This window comes from Nesoenas mayeri (genome assembly GCF_963082525.1).
Source record: "Nesoenas mayeri genome assembly, chromosome: 6".
In the NCBI taxonomy this organism is placed as follows: Eukaryota; Metazoa; Chordata; class Aves; order Columbiformes; family Columbidae; genus Nesoenas; species Nesoenas mayeri.
The window spans coordinates 39,418,827-39,437,477 of NC_137545.1; the positions used below are offsets into that span (position 1 = coordinate 39,418,827).

Sequence of the window (18,651 nt, forward strand, 5' to 3'; positions counted from 1 at the left end):
AGGAGGACACACTGTTCTAAATGTAAATTGTATTAGCAACAACATATTGAGATTTCTGTACTACTTGTTCCATTCGTTGAGTTTTTTTTGCCACGAGAATAAATCACAGCGTGTTTTCTGTTCTTGTAGCAATCTTTGTAGCAAGAAACCAGAATCTGCACCATGTGCCTTTCACTCTGCATCTGGTCTCCTTTTATCAATGCATCCTGGGTGCTGAGTTTGCTTTTTCTGACAAGTTGGGGTTTTTCTTTGTTTTTGTTTGGGGTTTTGTTTGGTTGGTTTTTTCTTGTTTGTTTTCTGTTATTTCTGGTTGGTTGGTTCGTTTGGAGTTTATGTTTTGTTTGGGGTTTTTTTGTTTGTTTTGATTTTGGGGGGGATGGAGCTTTTTAGTTTTGGTTTCACCTTCGTTACAAAGGGGACAAAATGATCACAGAATTGACTGGGTTGGAAAAGACCTCAGAGATCATCAAGTCCAACCCTTGGTCCAACTCCAGTCCATTGACTAGATCATGGCACTAAGTGCCACGGCCAATCTCAGCTTAAAAACCCCCAGGGCCGGTGAGTCCAGCACCTCCCTGGGCAGCCATTCCAATGCCTGACCACTCTCTCTGCACAGAATTGCTTTCTAATCGCCAGCCTAAATTTCCCCTGGCAGAGTTGAAGCCCATGGCCCCTTGTCCTATTGCTGATGCCTGGGAGAAGAGACCAATCCCCACCTGGCTACAACTGCCCTTCAGGCAGTTCTAGAGAGTGCTGAGCTCACCTCTAAGCCTCCTCTTCTCCAGACTAAACAAGCCCAGCTCCCTCAGCCTCTCCCCATAGCTCTTGTGTTCAAGTCCCTTCCCCAGTCTTGTTGCTCTTCTCTGAACCTGCTCCAGCACTTCAATCTCTTTCCTGAACTGAGCGGCCCAGAACTGAACACAATATCAGGGAATAAGCATCACTAATGGCCAAGCAAGCCAAACAAAAATATGAATAAAGTGCGGAATATGTGAACCTATTTACTGGTCATTAAAATTATCCAGAAATTGCACTTTCAATTCAGTCACAGAAAGAAACCAGGACAGGCACACTTACAACAAACAGTATTATCAGAACCTGCAAAAACCTTAAATGTTCTCATCAGCATCTTTTGAACCAATATGGATACAGCTGAATGATTTTGCATTTATGAAAATTTAGTATACTTGGAGGCCTAGTAAGTAGCACAATAAATACAATGGAGCATTGATTTATATAGCCAGCCTTTTTACTCTTTAGTACCAAGGTTTTCTAGCTTACAATAAAACACTCAAAAAAATAAATCCAGATCTTTATAGCACACCATTTCTAAAGTAGCAGCAAACAAAAAAACAAAATCTTTTAAACCAATTAGCTTTAAAAAGGCAAAGCTTTCTGGGGTTGAATAGATAGTTCCTGGGCATTTCCCTGGGTTTAATTTCACTGAGATGAACGGTGATAAAGGAATTTGTTTCCATCAGGTAGTGAAGTGGCCGAGTGACTGCAACAATTCACAGCCAAGCAAACAAAACTGAACACCTATGGGAAAGGAATAAGGCTTTTCATCCAGGCCAGTGTTTAAGGCAATATTTATATAGGTCATGCTAGATGGGAGTACGACTCCTTTCTGTATGTCAAAGTCATACATTTAGAAACTCGCTTTCAAAGACTGGCAGGAAGGGGAGATTGAACAATGACATTACCCATGTCCACAAAGAAACTAGAAAACACCGAGGCAGCAGAAATACATTTCAGAGCTGCTCATTTGAGTCTAAATATGACATTTCACTATTTCATAGGTGAGCAATAACAGGAAAAAAAAATATTAACAATCCTGACTGCTTGCTTTGTCACCATCCTTCCTACAGATGCCAGCATCAGCATTATTCTGGACCATACTGAGGTTCAGAACCTTGGGTTTGGGACTACCTTACCCACATTAAACCACGCAAAAGTTGGTATTAGACAAGAAAGAGACATGATTCTGTATTGACCTCTCAGGCTCACACTGGAAGTCTCCCTGAAAAATAACACTGCATGATTTAACATCTTTGAGATAGATGTTATACATGGCACATAGACTGCAGTCAGCTCCTCCAAAGAGGCAAATCATTGCACCCACTTATTCAGCTGCATCTTCATGGGAACACTCATATTCCTACCAGTTCCCACAGTATAAACTATGTCTACCCATTGAGAAGTTCTCTGGTGTGAACTTAAGAAACACAGGCCTTGTACATTTCCACAGTAAACACAGCAGTGTATGTGTTTGTTCATTCTGTAAATCTTTTGACTCGGTCCTTAGAGCATCCTTTGAAACTGTCACGGAGTTAACTCATTGTTTCTTTAACTTGTCAAACCATGCACTGCTATTAACATTTCAGAAATAGAGGTAAAAATAAACAGCATAGACTGTCAAAACCTCAGCTGCGCTACTGGGAGAATAAAAATACAAAGTGCTGGTCATAAATGCCATTAAAAGGGAAGTTTTAAAAATCCGCTCACAGAAGTTACTGTAATAGTTGAGGGGAGAGAGGGTATTTCAACATGGCACATGTGCCACCTGAAGCTGAGCTGTCATAGCAACAACCTCATTAAAGCTCCCCTCTCGGGAGCACTAACCTGTATTCCAACTGTTGGAAAGATGTCATTTATAATGGGACTTAATTCACTTAAGAGTCAAAGTACAGTAGACTCACGGAAAAGTGAAATTGCTAATTTAAGGAATTCACAAAGGAGCATGAACATGAATACCATATCAAACGGCTCTGAAAAACGTGGCTTTTGCCCTCGTCATCTTCCATTCCCTGAAAGCACCACCACTATTTTAGTCTTTTAGGCCCATGATTTGCAAGTTCCTGGCAATTCCTCTTTCCTCCTCATCATCCCTCTGACCAGGGCTACAGATGCAGCTCTTTTATCACCCCTACATACAAGGCAACAGCATCTGATCTATTCACCCCAATATTCTCCAGCTCTCACACCAAGGTGTTGCCCCAGCAAGCCCCAATCCACATCCCATGGGGCTGGATCTGCTCCTCTCCCTACTCCACCATCCACAAGGTTCTTTCTTTGGTGTCCATCCTTCCCCCAGAACCCTTACAAAAGGGGTATCCAAATGCACACTTCAGCCCTTAGAAATATTTGCTGATGTCCAGAGCTGCCTTGACACTATACTCGTCACTTCTGTAACACAGCAGCTACACAGAAACTGAATATATTAATGTATATCTGGATTTCATTTTTAAGGATCTGTGATTTAATAACTTTAATTGACAGCAATAGCACATAAGTACAATATGTTTTGGAAGGCTCTTTCAGTTTTTAGAGGACTAGAGACAACTGTAAATGAGAAATGAAAGAAAACTGCATCGCTTAGTAAATGAGTCGTTAACCTTTCAACCCGAGAGCTACTGCTGGAAGCCTGACCAGAGGGACTGCAAGAGCTCCAGCAAGATATAACACATCTCAAAGTTAACTCAGCAGTTTTACATTTCTTTTAAACTCTTCCAAACTCCTTCTCCATCTCTCAAACACATCACTTGACGTGGCATTAATATGTCACCAGACAGGTCGAGATTTACCCCCCCCCGGCTTGGTAGATGTTACAGAAAAGCTGAGCTTGACATAATTTTGTGCCCACAAAATGCTGTCTGCAGCATTTTAAGCTAAAAACCAAACTGTTCACTTGATGCCGATGCTTTGACCTTGAGTGACAAACCCACAATTTTGTTTTTTTAATGCTACCAGCTCTCCAAACAGCGGGTGGGATCTATAAAAGGGGCAGAAGTCAAGAGAGCCCAGTAGCGGGACCATGCCCAGCAAAGACCAGAAACTCCTAGTTTAAACTTCTAGGGCATCCCAGAGAGGGAGTGAGGACTCAATTCATACTGTTCTCTTTCAGGACTGCTTAGACAAATTATATGAAAGCTTATTTAAATTAGGTCTCCAAAAAGACAGTACACTCTTGTCGAGGGTTTGGATTGTGGGGTGACAATAAAACCCTGGCAGATATATTGTTAACCTCCTCTCCTCCCCACTTCCCACTCAGGACAGGCGATCAGGAGGAAAAGAAGGACAGAGACAAGAGAGCTGGAAAATTAAAAATGTTTTACTAATGCTACTAATAAGAACAGAGAAAATAATACAAAATATACAAAACCAATCTTGAAAGTCTCAACAACTGCAGAGCTGGCACCCTAAGTCCTGGACTGGACTCCAGCCAACTGGAGCTGGATTCAGTCTCTCACTAGGCCTCAGTTCGCAGGGAGGACACGCAATATCCTCTCCTAATGTCAGCCATAAGCAGAAGGGATGAAGAAGGGTAAAGAGGGCAAAAGGGACGAGATCCTCGTGATCTCCCACTTTTATATGAAGTATTCACGTGAATGGAATGTTATACACAGTTGGTCAGTTTCTTGGTCACCTGTTTCTCGTTGCCCCTCTCTTGAGATGTCCATCCATGCTTATCAATAACTTTGCATTCCATTGCTATGTTTACCAAAACATGTATCTGGTTCTCCAAGAAAATGCAGCTAATATGAAGGCTTTAGCTGACAGGCAAATTCTCTAAAAGAGAAACTTGTTTTTTAATAAAACCAGGACAACTCTGTATATTTCTTTTATTAATATTCTAAGGCATTAAATCCACAAACTTGATCCAAACTCTCGTAGAAATTTTAAGACTTGCAGCTCCTGTATTTTGATCACAGCTTGCGGAGTCACTTAGAATAACAAGATAATCCAGAGAATAAGTAATAAGAATCCCTGTGCAGTGTTACTTGCATAAAATAGGTTATTTACATCAGGTTACTAGTATGTCTTAAAAAGAAAACACTGCTTATATTTGCACTGATGTCCTAGTTATCCCACACAGACACACTTACCGTGCTACATAGTTAGAAAATAAATACTAACATTCTTCTAATCACTTCCTTTTAATTACAAAATGCAATTATTATATTCTGGAATGTTACAACAAACCATCTCTGCAGTTTAAGGTATGATTTTGTCTGATGCACATGGAGCTGAACAAGGCTTTCTGTATTTTAAAGTGTTTATTTGCTAACTGTTGGCAGAGTTGTACAGGAGAGCGCTCGAAGCCAGTTGCAACTTACAGATTTTTCAATAAAAAGAGAGAAATATTGGCCAGATAGTTAATTAAATGGCACTGGGACATTTTTTTTCGCCTTTCACAAATTCCAGTTAGTATTCCAAACCTGCATTAGGTGCCCCAGTGACATCAAAAGCAGTAAATCTTCATTTATTGTCAGTAGATTTCTAACCTGGTTGTTTTAAACAGCATGATGGGTGCACCTTAGCAGAATATATTAGCCATGCCAATTTAATGAGGGGGACATTGATGGAATCTTTCCTTTTGTTCCTCTATATGGGGCAGAGCGCAGCTGTGAGCAGCCAGGGAAGGAAATCCCTTGGGCTTTCTTTCCTTCTTCAGCAACAACTTGCCTTTTTCTGGGACATAGTTTCTCCTCCCCAGGCTATTCCAGCCAGCCCTCTCCAGATCTCTGCCACTGAAATTTAAGAGCCATCTCAAGCTTTGCAATCGCCCACCCAACACCACCATGGAAAGAAGAGCATCCTCAGCCCCAAGTGCTATATCACCACCTCCAAGGCCTGCTCAGGTTTCCGCTGGTTTACTCATTGTTTGGTTCAAAGCAAACATAAATCAAAGATGGTCACCTGGGCATGACAGATCAAGAAGTCTGAGGTTGGGCACCCTCTGCTGGGCAAGAGCCAGGACATGGCCCAGGTGGGGACATCACAGAGGCGCATCCCGGACCACACACTCCAGGCACAGCATCACTAGCACAGAAGGCAAGTCTGCACCAGATTATCTGGCAATCAAAACATTGTTAAGAGCAAAAAGGGAAAGAAAAAGGGAGAGATACTTTCTTCCCCACTCTATAACACTTATCTCTGCCATGAAAAATGCAAATGCTTCCTTGAAGAGCACGTATTTAAATGCAGATGATGAACACAGAACTAAGCCATTCCTGATGCCTACTCAACACAATAAGCTTGAAGAACATGCCCATGAGCAACCAGGTTCCACCACAAGCACAGCAGAAGCCCAACTCCGATCTTCCCTGCAATGATTTACCTGGTCATAGAATCGTTTTGGCTGAGAAAGACCTTTAACATTGAGTCCAACCACTCACTTAGCACTGTCAAGTTCACCTCTAAACCATGTTCCCTAGAACCTCATCTACCCGAGTGTTCAGGTGCTTTCCTTTAAAAATGCTATTTAATTTTGCAAGGGCTTGCCTCAGCCACATCTGCAGAACAGAAAGGGGAGGCAGAAGGTCTAATCTTGGCAAGTATATGAGCCCCACTGGTCTAGCAGAAAGTAAATGTTTTAAGTGCTATTTTTCCCACCCAAGTATGGGTACGCATATTGTTACCAGCTAATGATATTCATGTGCATACCTCCTACTAACCGCTTTTGAAGGATATCCTTTTGGATGTTTTGTGGTCCATCAGACTTTGACAGCTAAGACCGTATTAGTCTGCTTTTTATTCCTCTTGTAATTAGAACTAATGTTCAGGTTATTGAGAGAATTAAGAAGATCAATATTAATGAGCTTTTGGACTATGTTATTAGACAGTTTCAGCCCACAACTGCAAAGTATTCTGGTTTAGTTTGCCAGGGTTTGGGTTTTGTCTGTTGGTTTTTAACACTAACAGATTTCTCAGACAAAAAAAAGGGTAGGTTGTCGTATGCATTCAAAATGGCCAATTTTGAAAACTCATTTTTTACCAATAATTATACACTCTTGCTCCTAAAATAAAGAACCACACACACAAGAGAGCTCTAAAGATGAGACTACTCTACAAAACACAGTTTTGAGAGATGCACTAACATTTCATATGATCAGTTATTTTAAAGGGCAATGATTTCCAAAGCACAAAGTTCACATAAACTTCCCCCCAAGTCCCAAATGCAAACACTATCTGCAAAGTCCACATGCTTTGTATTTTACAAAAGCTTTGCAGAATACATTTAACATAAGAGAAAACAGACTTAGGTTTTACTCTTCACTCCATCTTTGACAGAAAGGTGTCAACAGAAAGATGCTGACAAGAAAACTGTAGCCCATGCAACTTTATTACTGAAGTATAGGGAGATTACTTTGTGTTATTACCACGGCCTTATGCTGACTTTCTCTTTCCCTACAGCGGCAGCAATTGCTATTGGGATGAGCTGCTTTAAACCTCCAGTTATTTATCAGTTGCAAAAAAAATATAGTTCTTTAAGTCTAGAATGAGGCAGGTGAATGTAAAATACACCCACGCAGACCTGAAGTCCCACAGCATGCTACCATTCATTTCTATAAAAATTAGATAGGGATCATCCACGAATTCTTCACTAATACATCCATTCCCAAAAGCAAGCGCTTCAAGGAGGCTCCTGTATTTTCAGGAAAGAAAGAAGGGAGGTTGATTTCCCCATGGCTTATGAAAGACAATACTTGCACATGCCAAGTGTTGCTACTTATCTCTTCACCTATTAAGAAATACAAGTTCTTTTTGGTTCAGAAGAACCGTGGAAACTGTTGGGATTTTCTATTTTTTTTTTTGTACTGGACATGGCCTTTCTTGCTCCCTACCAAATAAAATTTAACCAGTAACCCTCCCCATCTCTCTTTGTTTCCATTTTCCACTTCCAGTCTTTGTCTCCCTGAGGCTGCAACCACAAACAAAAGCAACATTGAACAGGCACCTATAACACTAAAAGTTGCTACTCCCTGATAAGCTCTGCAGCACCTGAAGTTCTAAGATTTTCCAGGCATGAGATCTTTATATTTGATAGAAAAAAACCCAAGATATCCTACTTGAGGTGCCAATGTGAAATCGGAAGCAAACAAAAGTAGGATTACCGCTCTGCTTGCCCACAGTACGAACACAAAGCCCATGGCCAGCACAAGCTTCTCAGGTGTCACATGAAATACAGATATTCAAAGATTTCCACTTAGCTCAGGTAACCTTTCCATACAACACAGAACAGGATACCAAATGGAATAAAGTATAAAAGGAATTTTTAACACCAGCACAGGGAAATTACTTGTACATGTGCACGATCAGGCAGTGGTGACCACTTCAATACAACCAACCCCAACAGACAGGTATTTCCCCCCCAAAAAATCAGAAAGTCATTAGCTGGCTTCAGGAGCAACCACTCTGCAGTGTTAATTTACTCCTAGGATCACCAAGGACGTGATGTGCTATCTTTAGAAAAAAAGGGAGGAAAAAAACTGGTTACTGTGGGGCTAAATAGCCTGTTGATCTATTACGCTTTGACATTTTTCATTAAGATATATAAACTTGTAGAAGACACTCTCTTAAATTTGCATATTTGCATCATGCTTTTCATAGACACATAAACAGCCGTTTATAACGCATTTAAATTACCTTGAGTTGCTGGATTGTCAAGCATCATACATAAGCAGAACCCAAGCCGGGCCATACCCACCAGCTCTTTAGCCCTTATTTTATGTGAACGCTTTTAGTTATACTCCTAAAATTCACAGCCATGTATTAAATCCTCCTGAATTTTGAAGCCTTTCACTGGTGGTCTTTGGAGCACCAGCAAACAACAGATTGGCAATCACAGGCAATCACCGCCAGCTTAGGTGTATTGCAACTATTTCCAAGGCACTTTTGCTGCTGTGAGAAGACAAGCCATCAATTAATGTAAATCAGCGTGGTTTCATCGAGGAGCATTTAACAATTCTAACTGACACAAAAATCATAACATCATTGATAGTGTTTTACTCATTACTGAATACCGCTAATTGGTTAGGGGAGTTCTGCCGTTTCCAGTAAAAGAAACAATTTGTTATCACAGAAACATATAAATTATACCTAGAATACTCCACAGCCAAGGTAGAAATATAAGCAGGTTTTATATGCTCAAATGTGCTTTAAATACTGAACCTCACAGTTTGCATTTGAGCACAATTTCACAATTTCTGTCATCATCTGTTGACAACCACCTGCTTCAAACTTCTCACCGCCCTAAGAGTGGCCAAAATTGGGTATTGACAGACAGAATTTCTACATAGAAAGGAAACTATTCACAGGACAAAGTAAACGACCAAGGCTGGAGACCTGGATGTACACGCCTGGAAATCTGAAGGAAATAAATAAGAAAAGTACAGAAACCCAGATCTGACACTCTCCTGCGATATTACCGGAGATGCAGTTAGCAGGTCTCTGTGAAAACACAGAAGTGGCAGATTAGCTGACACCAATTCTCCAGAGGAGTATAATCTACAGAGTAAATGGGTAATATTGTGTACTGTCAACTCTGTTCAAGTCACAGCCGTTCAAAACCCGCAGAAAGAAATGTAACATAGTGAGTGTGAGCCCAGGAATTCATTCAGATGGGTCTGCAGACACACACTGACCTGAATAGCTCGCTCCAATTTGAAGAAATGTGATAATGGGCCGCTTGGGTCAGGGCGTAAGATTTTGTCTGCTTAAAAAAATCCCCAGTACTCCTGGCTTTGCTGTACTTAGAGTACTTTTCATGGCTCTCCATACATATCCAGGGTTTTATATACCTCTGTATGTGCAATACATTCTCATAGAAGTGGCCTATAGCAGCCCTATACCATCAGCTGCTGCAGCTTAGGTTTAGCCTTCAAGACACCACCCGCAAAATATCTTCTTGCTCCAATGTACCCTTGCTCCATTCCTATCCAAGGCATAAAAAGCAATTTAACCTGACAAGCTGTAGGCACGGGACAGTGCTTTAGTTTTCACACTTTTGTAGCTCGACTTGCTTCATCTCCCTTGTATATGATTTAATACTGCAGCATCAAGTGTTTTGCCTAAGACTACGATAACAAGACACTATGAAGAAACTGTTCCCTGTTCCTTCTGTAATCTGAATATAACAATAAACCACTTGGCTTAGAACGTGGGACCCAAGAATAATTAGTTTAGTTTTGCAGCCTTCTTCCCTTGCTTCCAGTCCTTAACTCCCGCTACCTACAAACACCCTGCAAAAAACAACTTCAATAGAGTTACATGAAATAAGCATATTGTAAACCAAGTGTTTCTGATGAACTTGGAAGTGAACCCAGTTTCCCCTCCAGGTGGTAAATGAGTATCATCGGTACTGTAAAACACACAGGCTGGACCCAGCCCTGGTTATTCTTTACAAAATACAGCTGGGGAAAACAGTTCTTTTAAGATAGGTCTCAAAAGAAAGTCAAGTGAACTCATCCCTGGATATGTCTGCAGAGATTCACAGGGATCCAATGTGCTGCATGAGAAGGTATCACCTTTACTTCCCTTCCAAATCACCAAAACCCACCAAAAGAAAGACAAATTTTCCACAATGAAAAATACAATACTTCATCTAGAAAACAGGCTGGGAGCTTCATCTGTATTACAAAGAACTAGGTTTAGCTAACCTAGGGACTTGGAAGTAGTAGACCCTACACATCTTAGCAAATTGATTTTTTGAAAATGAAAAATTATCAATTGATCATGTGTTAAAAATAAACAATGTATATAACAGCTCATCTTCTAGAGGATTATTACGAACTGAGAAACTAAAAGAAACTAAGACTTTGATCCATATATATTAAAATTAGATGTCGGAAATATCAAAGTAGATTCAATATAAACAAGTCAGGCAAAATTGAATCAAACTTTGGAATAAAAGTATTGCAAGAAATATCTACCTCTTGCATAAAAGCCACTGGACAATACAGACAACATAATTGAATAAAAGGTCCTCTAAGACTTCTCAGTGAAATTTGAATAAAATGGTCGAAAGGTCCCTTACACTTATATACAAACTGTCCCTATAAACACCAAGGACAAAATGAAGAACTCATTGACTTCAGCGGTGTAGACTCAGGTCCGATCTATTCTGTCAACACAGTAAAACATGAACAAAAACCATCCCTCTCCAGAGAAGGAAGTGTCTCATTGGTAAATGACATACTTTTATTTCATAAGCACACAAGGTTTGACAGAAATACCAATATACTTTGGGTAAATCAGAGTGTGTGCGTAAGAAAAAGAACATGCAGGTAGCTGTGATCTCATATCCCTCTCTCTTCTCAGTATTTGCAAGAAAAAGAAGCAGGTGTTTGGGAAAAATCTATCTATCACCTAGAAAATGACACTGATTTTTCACCATCTTCTTGCATTAGTGCAACTTCTTTAAACTTTTATGACTGCACAACATTACAGCATTTCTCTAAAAAAGCATATTATACAAGAATGTATTAGAAATGGTAACATGGTGGTACTTCCAGTGCCTTGAAATTAATTAGAATGTCCATGATTGAGGAAAAAATACTTGCCTGCATGTCAAGGGACCTACAGGTAGAAACCCATCCTCTCCACCATACCTCTGAGAATAGTTAAGTAGCAGCACCAACTATTTGACAATATCAGAATTGTACGTCAAAAACTGGTGACAAGAGTATTTTGGCAGTTTGCAAGTGGGTGAATAAAAATGGTAAAACATTATACAAAAGATGGATGGGTATCTTTCTTTCCCTACAGGAGTGTGTGTTAACAAAACAGAACTCCTTGACAGAACACTTCGTATGAAAGAATACGGCACTTGCCAAGCTTTGCATCAGCATTTGTCTGCACATTTATCACTAAAAACACCAATATTGCACCTTCTCATTCTCCAAGTTTCCTTTGTTCATTCAAGGAAAAACAATTTTGTAGCTTATGAACTGCTATTAAAAAAAAAAAAGCTCCATTGTGGTGAAAGCCTTGAGGAATTACACATATTCTTCTTATTCGCAAAGCTTAACTTTTGTCTTACAGCACTTGTCCTATTACACCTGAAGCACAAGTTGCTTAATAGCGTCATGAGCAAAAACTACCAAGGGATGTCCTACTGACAATCAGGCAATAGATAGTCCAAAATACATTGATATTATGAAGAAAATGAAATAGATACATTTGTATTTCTGAAGGAAAGAAGAGTTTCAACAGCTTGGCTCCTCTGGAAGGCCACATCATTCTACTCCAAGCAGTACACGAGATGTTTAGGAACATCCATCAGGTGTTGAAAGCACATTTCATGATTCAATGTACTGTATCCAGAACTCAATACTGTAATCCCTATTTTTCCACCTTGGAGAATTACACTGAATTTCTAACTGAATGGGAATAAAAATCTCAAAGTGTACCTTGCTTCCAGCCTGGCATTACAGCATCTTTAAAAAGCCCAATTACTCAGTGGTACACTCTATATATTGCAGTGTTTTGTTATTAGTACACAATTGAAGTTTACAACAAAATGGTCAATAAAAACATGATTGCTAAAGAAACATACAAACCTTATTTCTAGCATCCAATTCTATCCTCAGATGGGTAGGGTTTATAAACACCATACACAGAGCCCAATTCCAAATCTATATTTACATACTGCTTGGGAAGCAATGACATAGATAACAAAATATAATAGACCCACATAACACTTTCCAGGTACACAGAGAGATCTTATTCTTGCTACAAGGATCTTACAAATCAAATCATATTAATAATATAGCATACATATTACTAGTAAGACTATGTGTTTGTCTCTCTAACGATCCTTCCCAGTTCCCATTAAATCTAATTAAATGGTATTGACTGAGTTTTATTGGAATTCCATTACCAATGTCCAGTCTCGCTCTCACACACCCGGTACCCGCGGGAAACGGCCCTTCCCAGAGCATCCTCAGATGCACAAAGAGAAGGATCCCGGGCCCTTGGATCACACACAGGTTCGATAGCTCATCTACTTCACTTTACCAAGTATCTAAATGGGAACATTCCGCTTTCCAGCACTGGGAAGCTTTGATACATCTTGGGAATTCTTCGCATTACAGTCAACAACTGACTAGCTAGCTGGAATAAAACTACATTTACAAATATTTTGATCTTTTCGATAGAATTTAAGGGCACAAAACCCCCACCCAACTTTAATTAGAAAACAAACTAGTAGGTTGGACAGAAGGTGCAGAGTCATTATTTGAGTAATTATATTTTAAAAATCCAATTAGTTCCTAATTGCACTTACAAATTTAGGATCTAGTTCTGCAGTGTCTACACTTAGCCCAAACTCACACTAAATACAGACTCAATAGTCTGCATGACTTGCATAAAAATAGCCAAGTTGTGATATTTTCATCTTCACTGTTCATCATTAAGAATGTTTTGGGAAAGTGCAATTAAAATGAGTTCTCTAAGCAAAAATTTAATTGCATTTGAAGGATCGAGACTATTAAAGAACAGATTAATATAGAAAAACTAGGAAAAAAGCAACAACAAGCTGGGATTCAAAGTATGCCACTGCAACAAAAACAACATTCACTATCGGAATTAGTAGCATTTCTACAGATAGCCATAATTCTAAACTCACAAATTCAAATTACATACATCCTTTACAGTCAACACGATAAAGAGAAACCTATTTTCTTCAACTCCAAACAACAGATAAAAGGAGCAGTAAAAAGGTACTAGAGGAACAAGCAAGACTTGTTTCACAGAAGTCAATGTGAGTTTTGCAACTTCCTTCAAATGGAAAAAAAACTTGGGTCCATATGAACCTTAACAGTATGACATACGCTCAGATTTACATAGCAGCAGTCAACACTTTAAAGAGCCACTGTCAGAACTAAGAGCTTTTTTCCATGTCCTTGGGGGAAAACTACCTCAAGCTGCAGGAGTATCAGCAGAAACTTTATGGTAAATTAGCCAAAGGTTTCCTACAAAACGAGTTTACATACAGTCTTCTCACACCACAAAAAAACCACAGTTTGTTCAGTCCCCAGAAGTGTCAGGGGTTTGTGCGCGGGATCACATACTGAACTGAGGACACACATATATCAACTGCCTATAAAACCAGCCACTGAAATGGCACTTGTGGGCATCTCCCACAATATGTCTCTAATTACCCCTTATCATGCATCCTTCTAACTACTGTCTGAAATTCCACCCTCCTCTGTAATTTTTTCCACTCCCATGATAGGTAAGTTCTTAAGTAATATTGTTCTTCGGAATAAACAAATAAATGCCAATGCCACTGTGACCTTAGAAGCATTTATTTTGTATATAAGACACTAATATTTGTTATCCGAGACATAACAGAGTAAAGGACAAGAACAGACACCTCTGTAGCACATCACAGAAATAGTTTGCCTTTTTTTCTGAGAATACTTTCCAACAATGGCCAAGCTGGAGCTCAGTCTGGTCAAGTACACCTGGTTTCAAATCATTAAGCTGCTAATAACGAGGTAGTTGTAAAGCCTCCTCACTGTCACCTGCTAGGCTGCCTTACCAGGGAATGAAGGCCACCAGCAGTCATCACAAGGAGACTGATTTATTTCACCTGGTTTGTGTTTCTGCTACTGGGGTGAGTAATCCAAACTCTCATCAGCTGAACCTTAAACCTGAGAATTCTATTTCAAAGTCATTTGTTTCAAGCCTTCACTTGAATATGGTCAAAGGACCCTGAAAACAATAAATTATCTGCTAAGTGGAATAACGACAGAAGTTTTGAAGTGTTTGTGACTCCAGAGAAGAGTAATGTTCATGAAAATTTGTCTTTCCGTCTTTACAACGGCTTAAGAATTACAGGAAAAATAAAAAAAAAATTAAACATGTGATGTGCCATCACTCAGGGAGCTCAAGTTTTAAGTTCCCTGACAGCATCTTCTCACTCGGTATAAAATCTACCTTTGCAGGAGGACCCCTTGCAAGACTTTGCTGACAAGCTGTTTCATCACACCAGCGATCGAACACCAAACCCGAAAGCACTAAAACCACACGTGAAAGTCCGCAGTGAGACGGCATATCAGCGCTGTCGACAGGAGGGATCCGCCAAAGCCAAACATAACCCACCGCCAGCCCCACCGCGGACAGCAAGTCAATTAATAACGAGCCGTGAGCTCACTAATAGACATTGCACTGACAACATCGCACATCCGTGAAGATTATCCAAATCCAGCTCCTGTTATCTGGGGCATCCATGTAATTTGGATAACCACTAGATAACCATGCCAATTAGTACAGTGCATTCACGTACACAGCAGCAGAGGCACAAAAAACAAACAGGCATCACAAAAAAAAGGGTGTAGGAGCTTAGGCATGAAGCCAAGGTGGAGTTTTGAGGCTGCAGAGCGTCTTCTGCTCAAGCGCTCAGGAGGTGGCAATAGGACCTGTGAAGTTCCCCTGCACATCTTCAGGGAGAGCAGGTAACAAATGTGGTCTTCTTAGCTGTTAGCAAGGTTTTCCTCAGGTTTCCCAAATTCATTTACTGCAACAGGATAACTACAGGAGAACTGGGGTCTGTGAGCATCCTCAGGACCAGAAGACTGAAGCCTAAGAAAAGGCAATCGGTACCTCTTCATGGGTTTGATGGCACAGCCTCAACTACAGGACTCCTCCCTTATCCACCACCCTCCTGCCTGGATCCCCTTCTCCACCTCACCATCTCCATACAATTTTAACCTCCCCATTTTTTATATATACACATACAATCAGAGGAGTTGTAACCTGGCTGAGGGCAGACTTGATAGACTGGAAGAATTTCCCTGTATTTCAAACCCAGTAAAAAGGTTAAGAGAGCTCAAACTTCAGGGAGGTTCGCCCCACCCCTCTTGGGCTTTTTTCCCCCCCTGATGTTATCCACTGGTCTAACAGAGGGTGTTACTCTCCCTCCAGCACCTTACTAATATTTTATATTAACATGGCTACCACAACACTGGTATTAACACAACCCATGACATTTTCCCAATTCTCTTATTACCAATGGTGAGCCTCGGTGCATTCCAAATTTCAGTGCCTTTTCACATACATTAAGCTTAACATGCTCCAGTGACTCAGAATTTTCCTCCTGTAAAGGAAAATCAGCTTGGTATGGTCAATAATTTTTGCAGTGTATCATAAAGTTTATCTGATGTGCAAATGTAATTCTCCTTCTAGATTCCTCATCCTGAATTCCTTTTAGTTTCAGACCACTTGACATTTTTTAAACAAAATGCCTTTTAAGTCCTAATTTGTACTCTGCTCGGTTTTGATAAGACATGACATTATGATATGATGAGTTAGTTGATTCTAAGTAAATTTGATTTATCCCACTTTTTGGGCTGGTATGACTTACAAGGATGTTGCCTTTTAAGATGGGATTGATTTTAATGTAAGCTGACAGCACATTTTTTTGTGTGTGAAACACTACATCAGAGCAAGGTAACTATGAAAACAAAACAAAGGGAAAACGAAGCAAAATTTAAACACCAGAAATTAATATTCATTAATAACTGGCATCTGCTTATCTCCATCAAGGGAGACAGAGTGACAAATCAGTTTCCAGACAATTCCACAAGATGTTAGAAAGTTTGATTTTGATTCGTAAGATCAGATGCACGCCACAGCTGCTGAAACGTAATCTGACCATTTTGTGAATACCATGGAAAGTTCTTGAAATATTTTCCATCAAACAAGCACTACCACGACCACAAATGTTCATGTATCAAAGTAAAAGCATATGTACCCTTCATAAAACTGCAAAATTTTTCTAAGAACCTTTCCCATCTGGCTGTTCAGGTGCCATTACATTGAATACTACCCTCATTTCTTTGCAATATCCTTGTACCTTATGATACAGTGTTTTAAACACGTAAGTTTGTGATGCTGCAGCAATACTTTTCTCCCTGATAGGTAGTTATTTCTCATTTTTACAGCATGAATTACCTCTAATTTTGTCAGCTATGTGGGAAAGGGACCCGAGGGGTTTGGTAGTTCGACTGAAGCAGAAATCTGTACCCCAGACAACCTAGAGGCATCTGCCCTCACCCAAACGAGTTGTAAGCAGTTAGTAAACAATTTAATAGGCAGCAGGTACGTGATGGAGAGGAGACAGGAAAATTTGATGCTTTACAGAGTTACATTTCGACTGAAATCTAGCAAAATCCTCGCAGACTGGATACAACAACATTCAGTGCGGTCTCATTCATGAGACCACGCAGTTTTGAAACTGAAGGGCTACAGACGAGCCGACAGACGATTTTCTGACTAGCAGCGTTTTCTACAGCGGTAAAAACCTGAGTCAGAGCAGCACCCTGACATCCCTGCACCTGAGCACAACAGAAGGGAGGCTTGGTCCATACTTCAGGAAATAGTCAATTTAAAGATTTCCCAGGGAAATGAAAGAGGTCTGGCAACCGCACAAAAAAACACGACAAAAAAACGCCGAGACTAACTCCGGCAGAAGAACCGCTGCCCTCTTTGATAAGAGACTTTTTAAGAAGAAAAGAGTTGCAACTCGTGAGGTTTCCTACAGCCTGGCTGAGGGGTCCTGAGCTCCCGCTGCCTCCTCGGCTGCACCAGCTCAGCACCCACCCCGCCGCCGAAATGCAAAGTTCAGCTATTAAGCGGGTGCCAACTCAGGCAAATTTAAACCAAGGAACTTTTGCAATCCTCGGGAAAGCGGAGGGCGGTCGCCGTTCCTGCAGCACATCGCCGGGGCTGGCTCGGAGACCCCTCGCCCGGCTCCGCGGGACGCGCCCGAGGCACCGGACCCCGCAACTACCGCCCGCGTTAATTCCCTGGGGCGCAGCTGCAATTCAGAGCCGGGTCGTTCAAGGCGAACCACCGGGGCGGGGGCACATCCCCCTCCACATCCCCATTGACTTGGAGGGCACATCCCTCACCCCGACTGACTTGTCGCCGCTCCGGGGCTCGCCCCGTTCTGGTTCCGCCGAGCGCCGCAGCCCAGCGCGACGCGCCCGGCAGCCAAGTTCGCAGGGAGCGCTCCGCGGCCGCGCAGCGCGGAGGGGCAGGGAGGCGCGTAAGGCACCGCAAAACTTCCCGGGGAGAAGCCGGTACCGGTGGAAAGTTCAGCGGGCGGCGCGCAAGGACGAGCGCCGGCACCCCACGCTCCACGGCCGCGCCTTACCTCCGCGGGCTCCCGCTGCCAGCGCCTCCGCGACGGGCGGTAATCCCCAGAGCGTCGCCAGGGCCAGGAGGAGCGCGGACATCGCGGCGAACGCGCCGCGGAAGGAGCCTGCTTGTCTGTCTGTCTGCCGTCCGTGCGTGGGTCCGGCCGCGGATGCGGAGCGGCAGCGCCGCCGTGTGCGCGGAGCCTCTGCGGGAGCCGCCGCCGCGCCGTTCACTTTTCAACGCGGAGCGCGGCTGCGCTCGGCTCACGCAGCGAGCGGGCAGCGCGGGGCGCCGGCGGCCGGCACAGCGGCGCTCCGCCCCCCGCCCGCCCCGCCCCGCCCCCGGCCCGCCACAGGCGCGAGGCCGTGTCCTCCGCGCCGCGCGCGCCTTTTTGTTTTTTGGGATTTTTGGTTTGGTTGGTTTTGTTTTTTAATTTTAGGTATTATTGTAAAGCAAACCTCATGCAGGCTTGGGTGGTGCGGTGGGTGAGTCAGCAAAATCCCTCACAGAATGTCAGGGGTTGGAAGGGACCTCAAAAGCTCACCCAGTGCAATCCCCCCATGGAGCAGGAACACCCAGATGGGGTTACACAGGAAGGTGTCCAGGCGGGTTGGAATGTCTGCAGAGTAGGAGACTCCACAACCCCCCTGGGCAGCCTGGGCCAGGCTCTGCCACCCTCACCAAGAAGAAGATTCTTCTCAAATTTAAGTGGAACCTCCT

At 42.0% G+C, this 18,651-nt stretch overlaps 1 protein-coding gene across 1 annotated transcript in view; it reads right to left on the reverse strand.

Moving 5' to 3' along the window:
* The window catches only part of LRP1B (LDL receptor related protein 1B), a gene marked incomplete at both ends in the record, with an annotated part of 678,833 nt that extends 660,804 nt beyond the window's left edge, over positions 1 to 18,029 (reverse strand). The window contains one exon of the mRNA XM_080346793.1: positions 17,948 to 18,029. Within this exon, the coding sequence (XP_080202919.1) occupies positions 17,948 to 18,029 (82 nt within the window). The remainder of the gene's footprint in view (positions 1 to 17,947) is intronic.
* Positions 18,030 to 18,651: the final 622 nt, after the last annotated feature.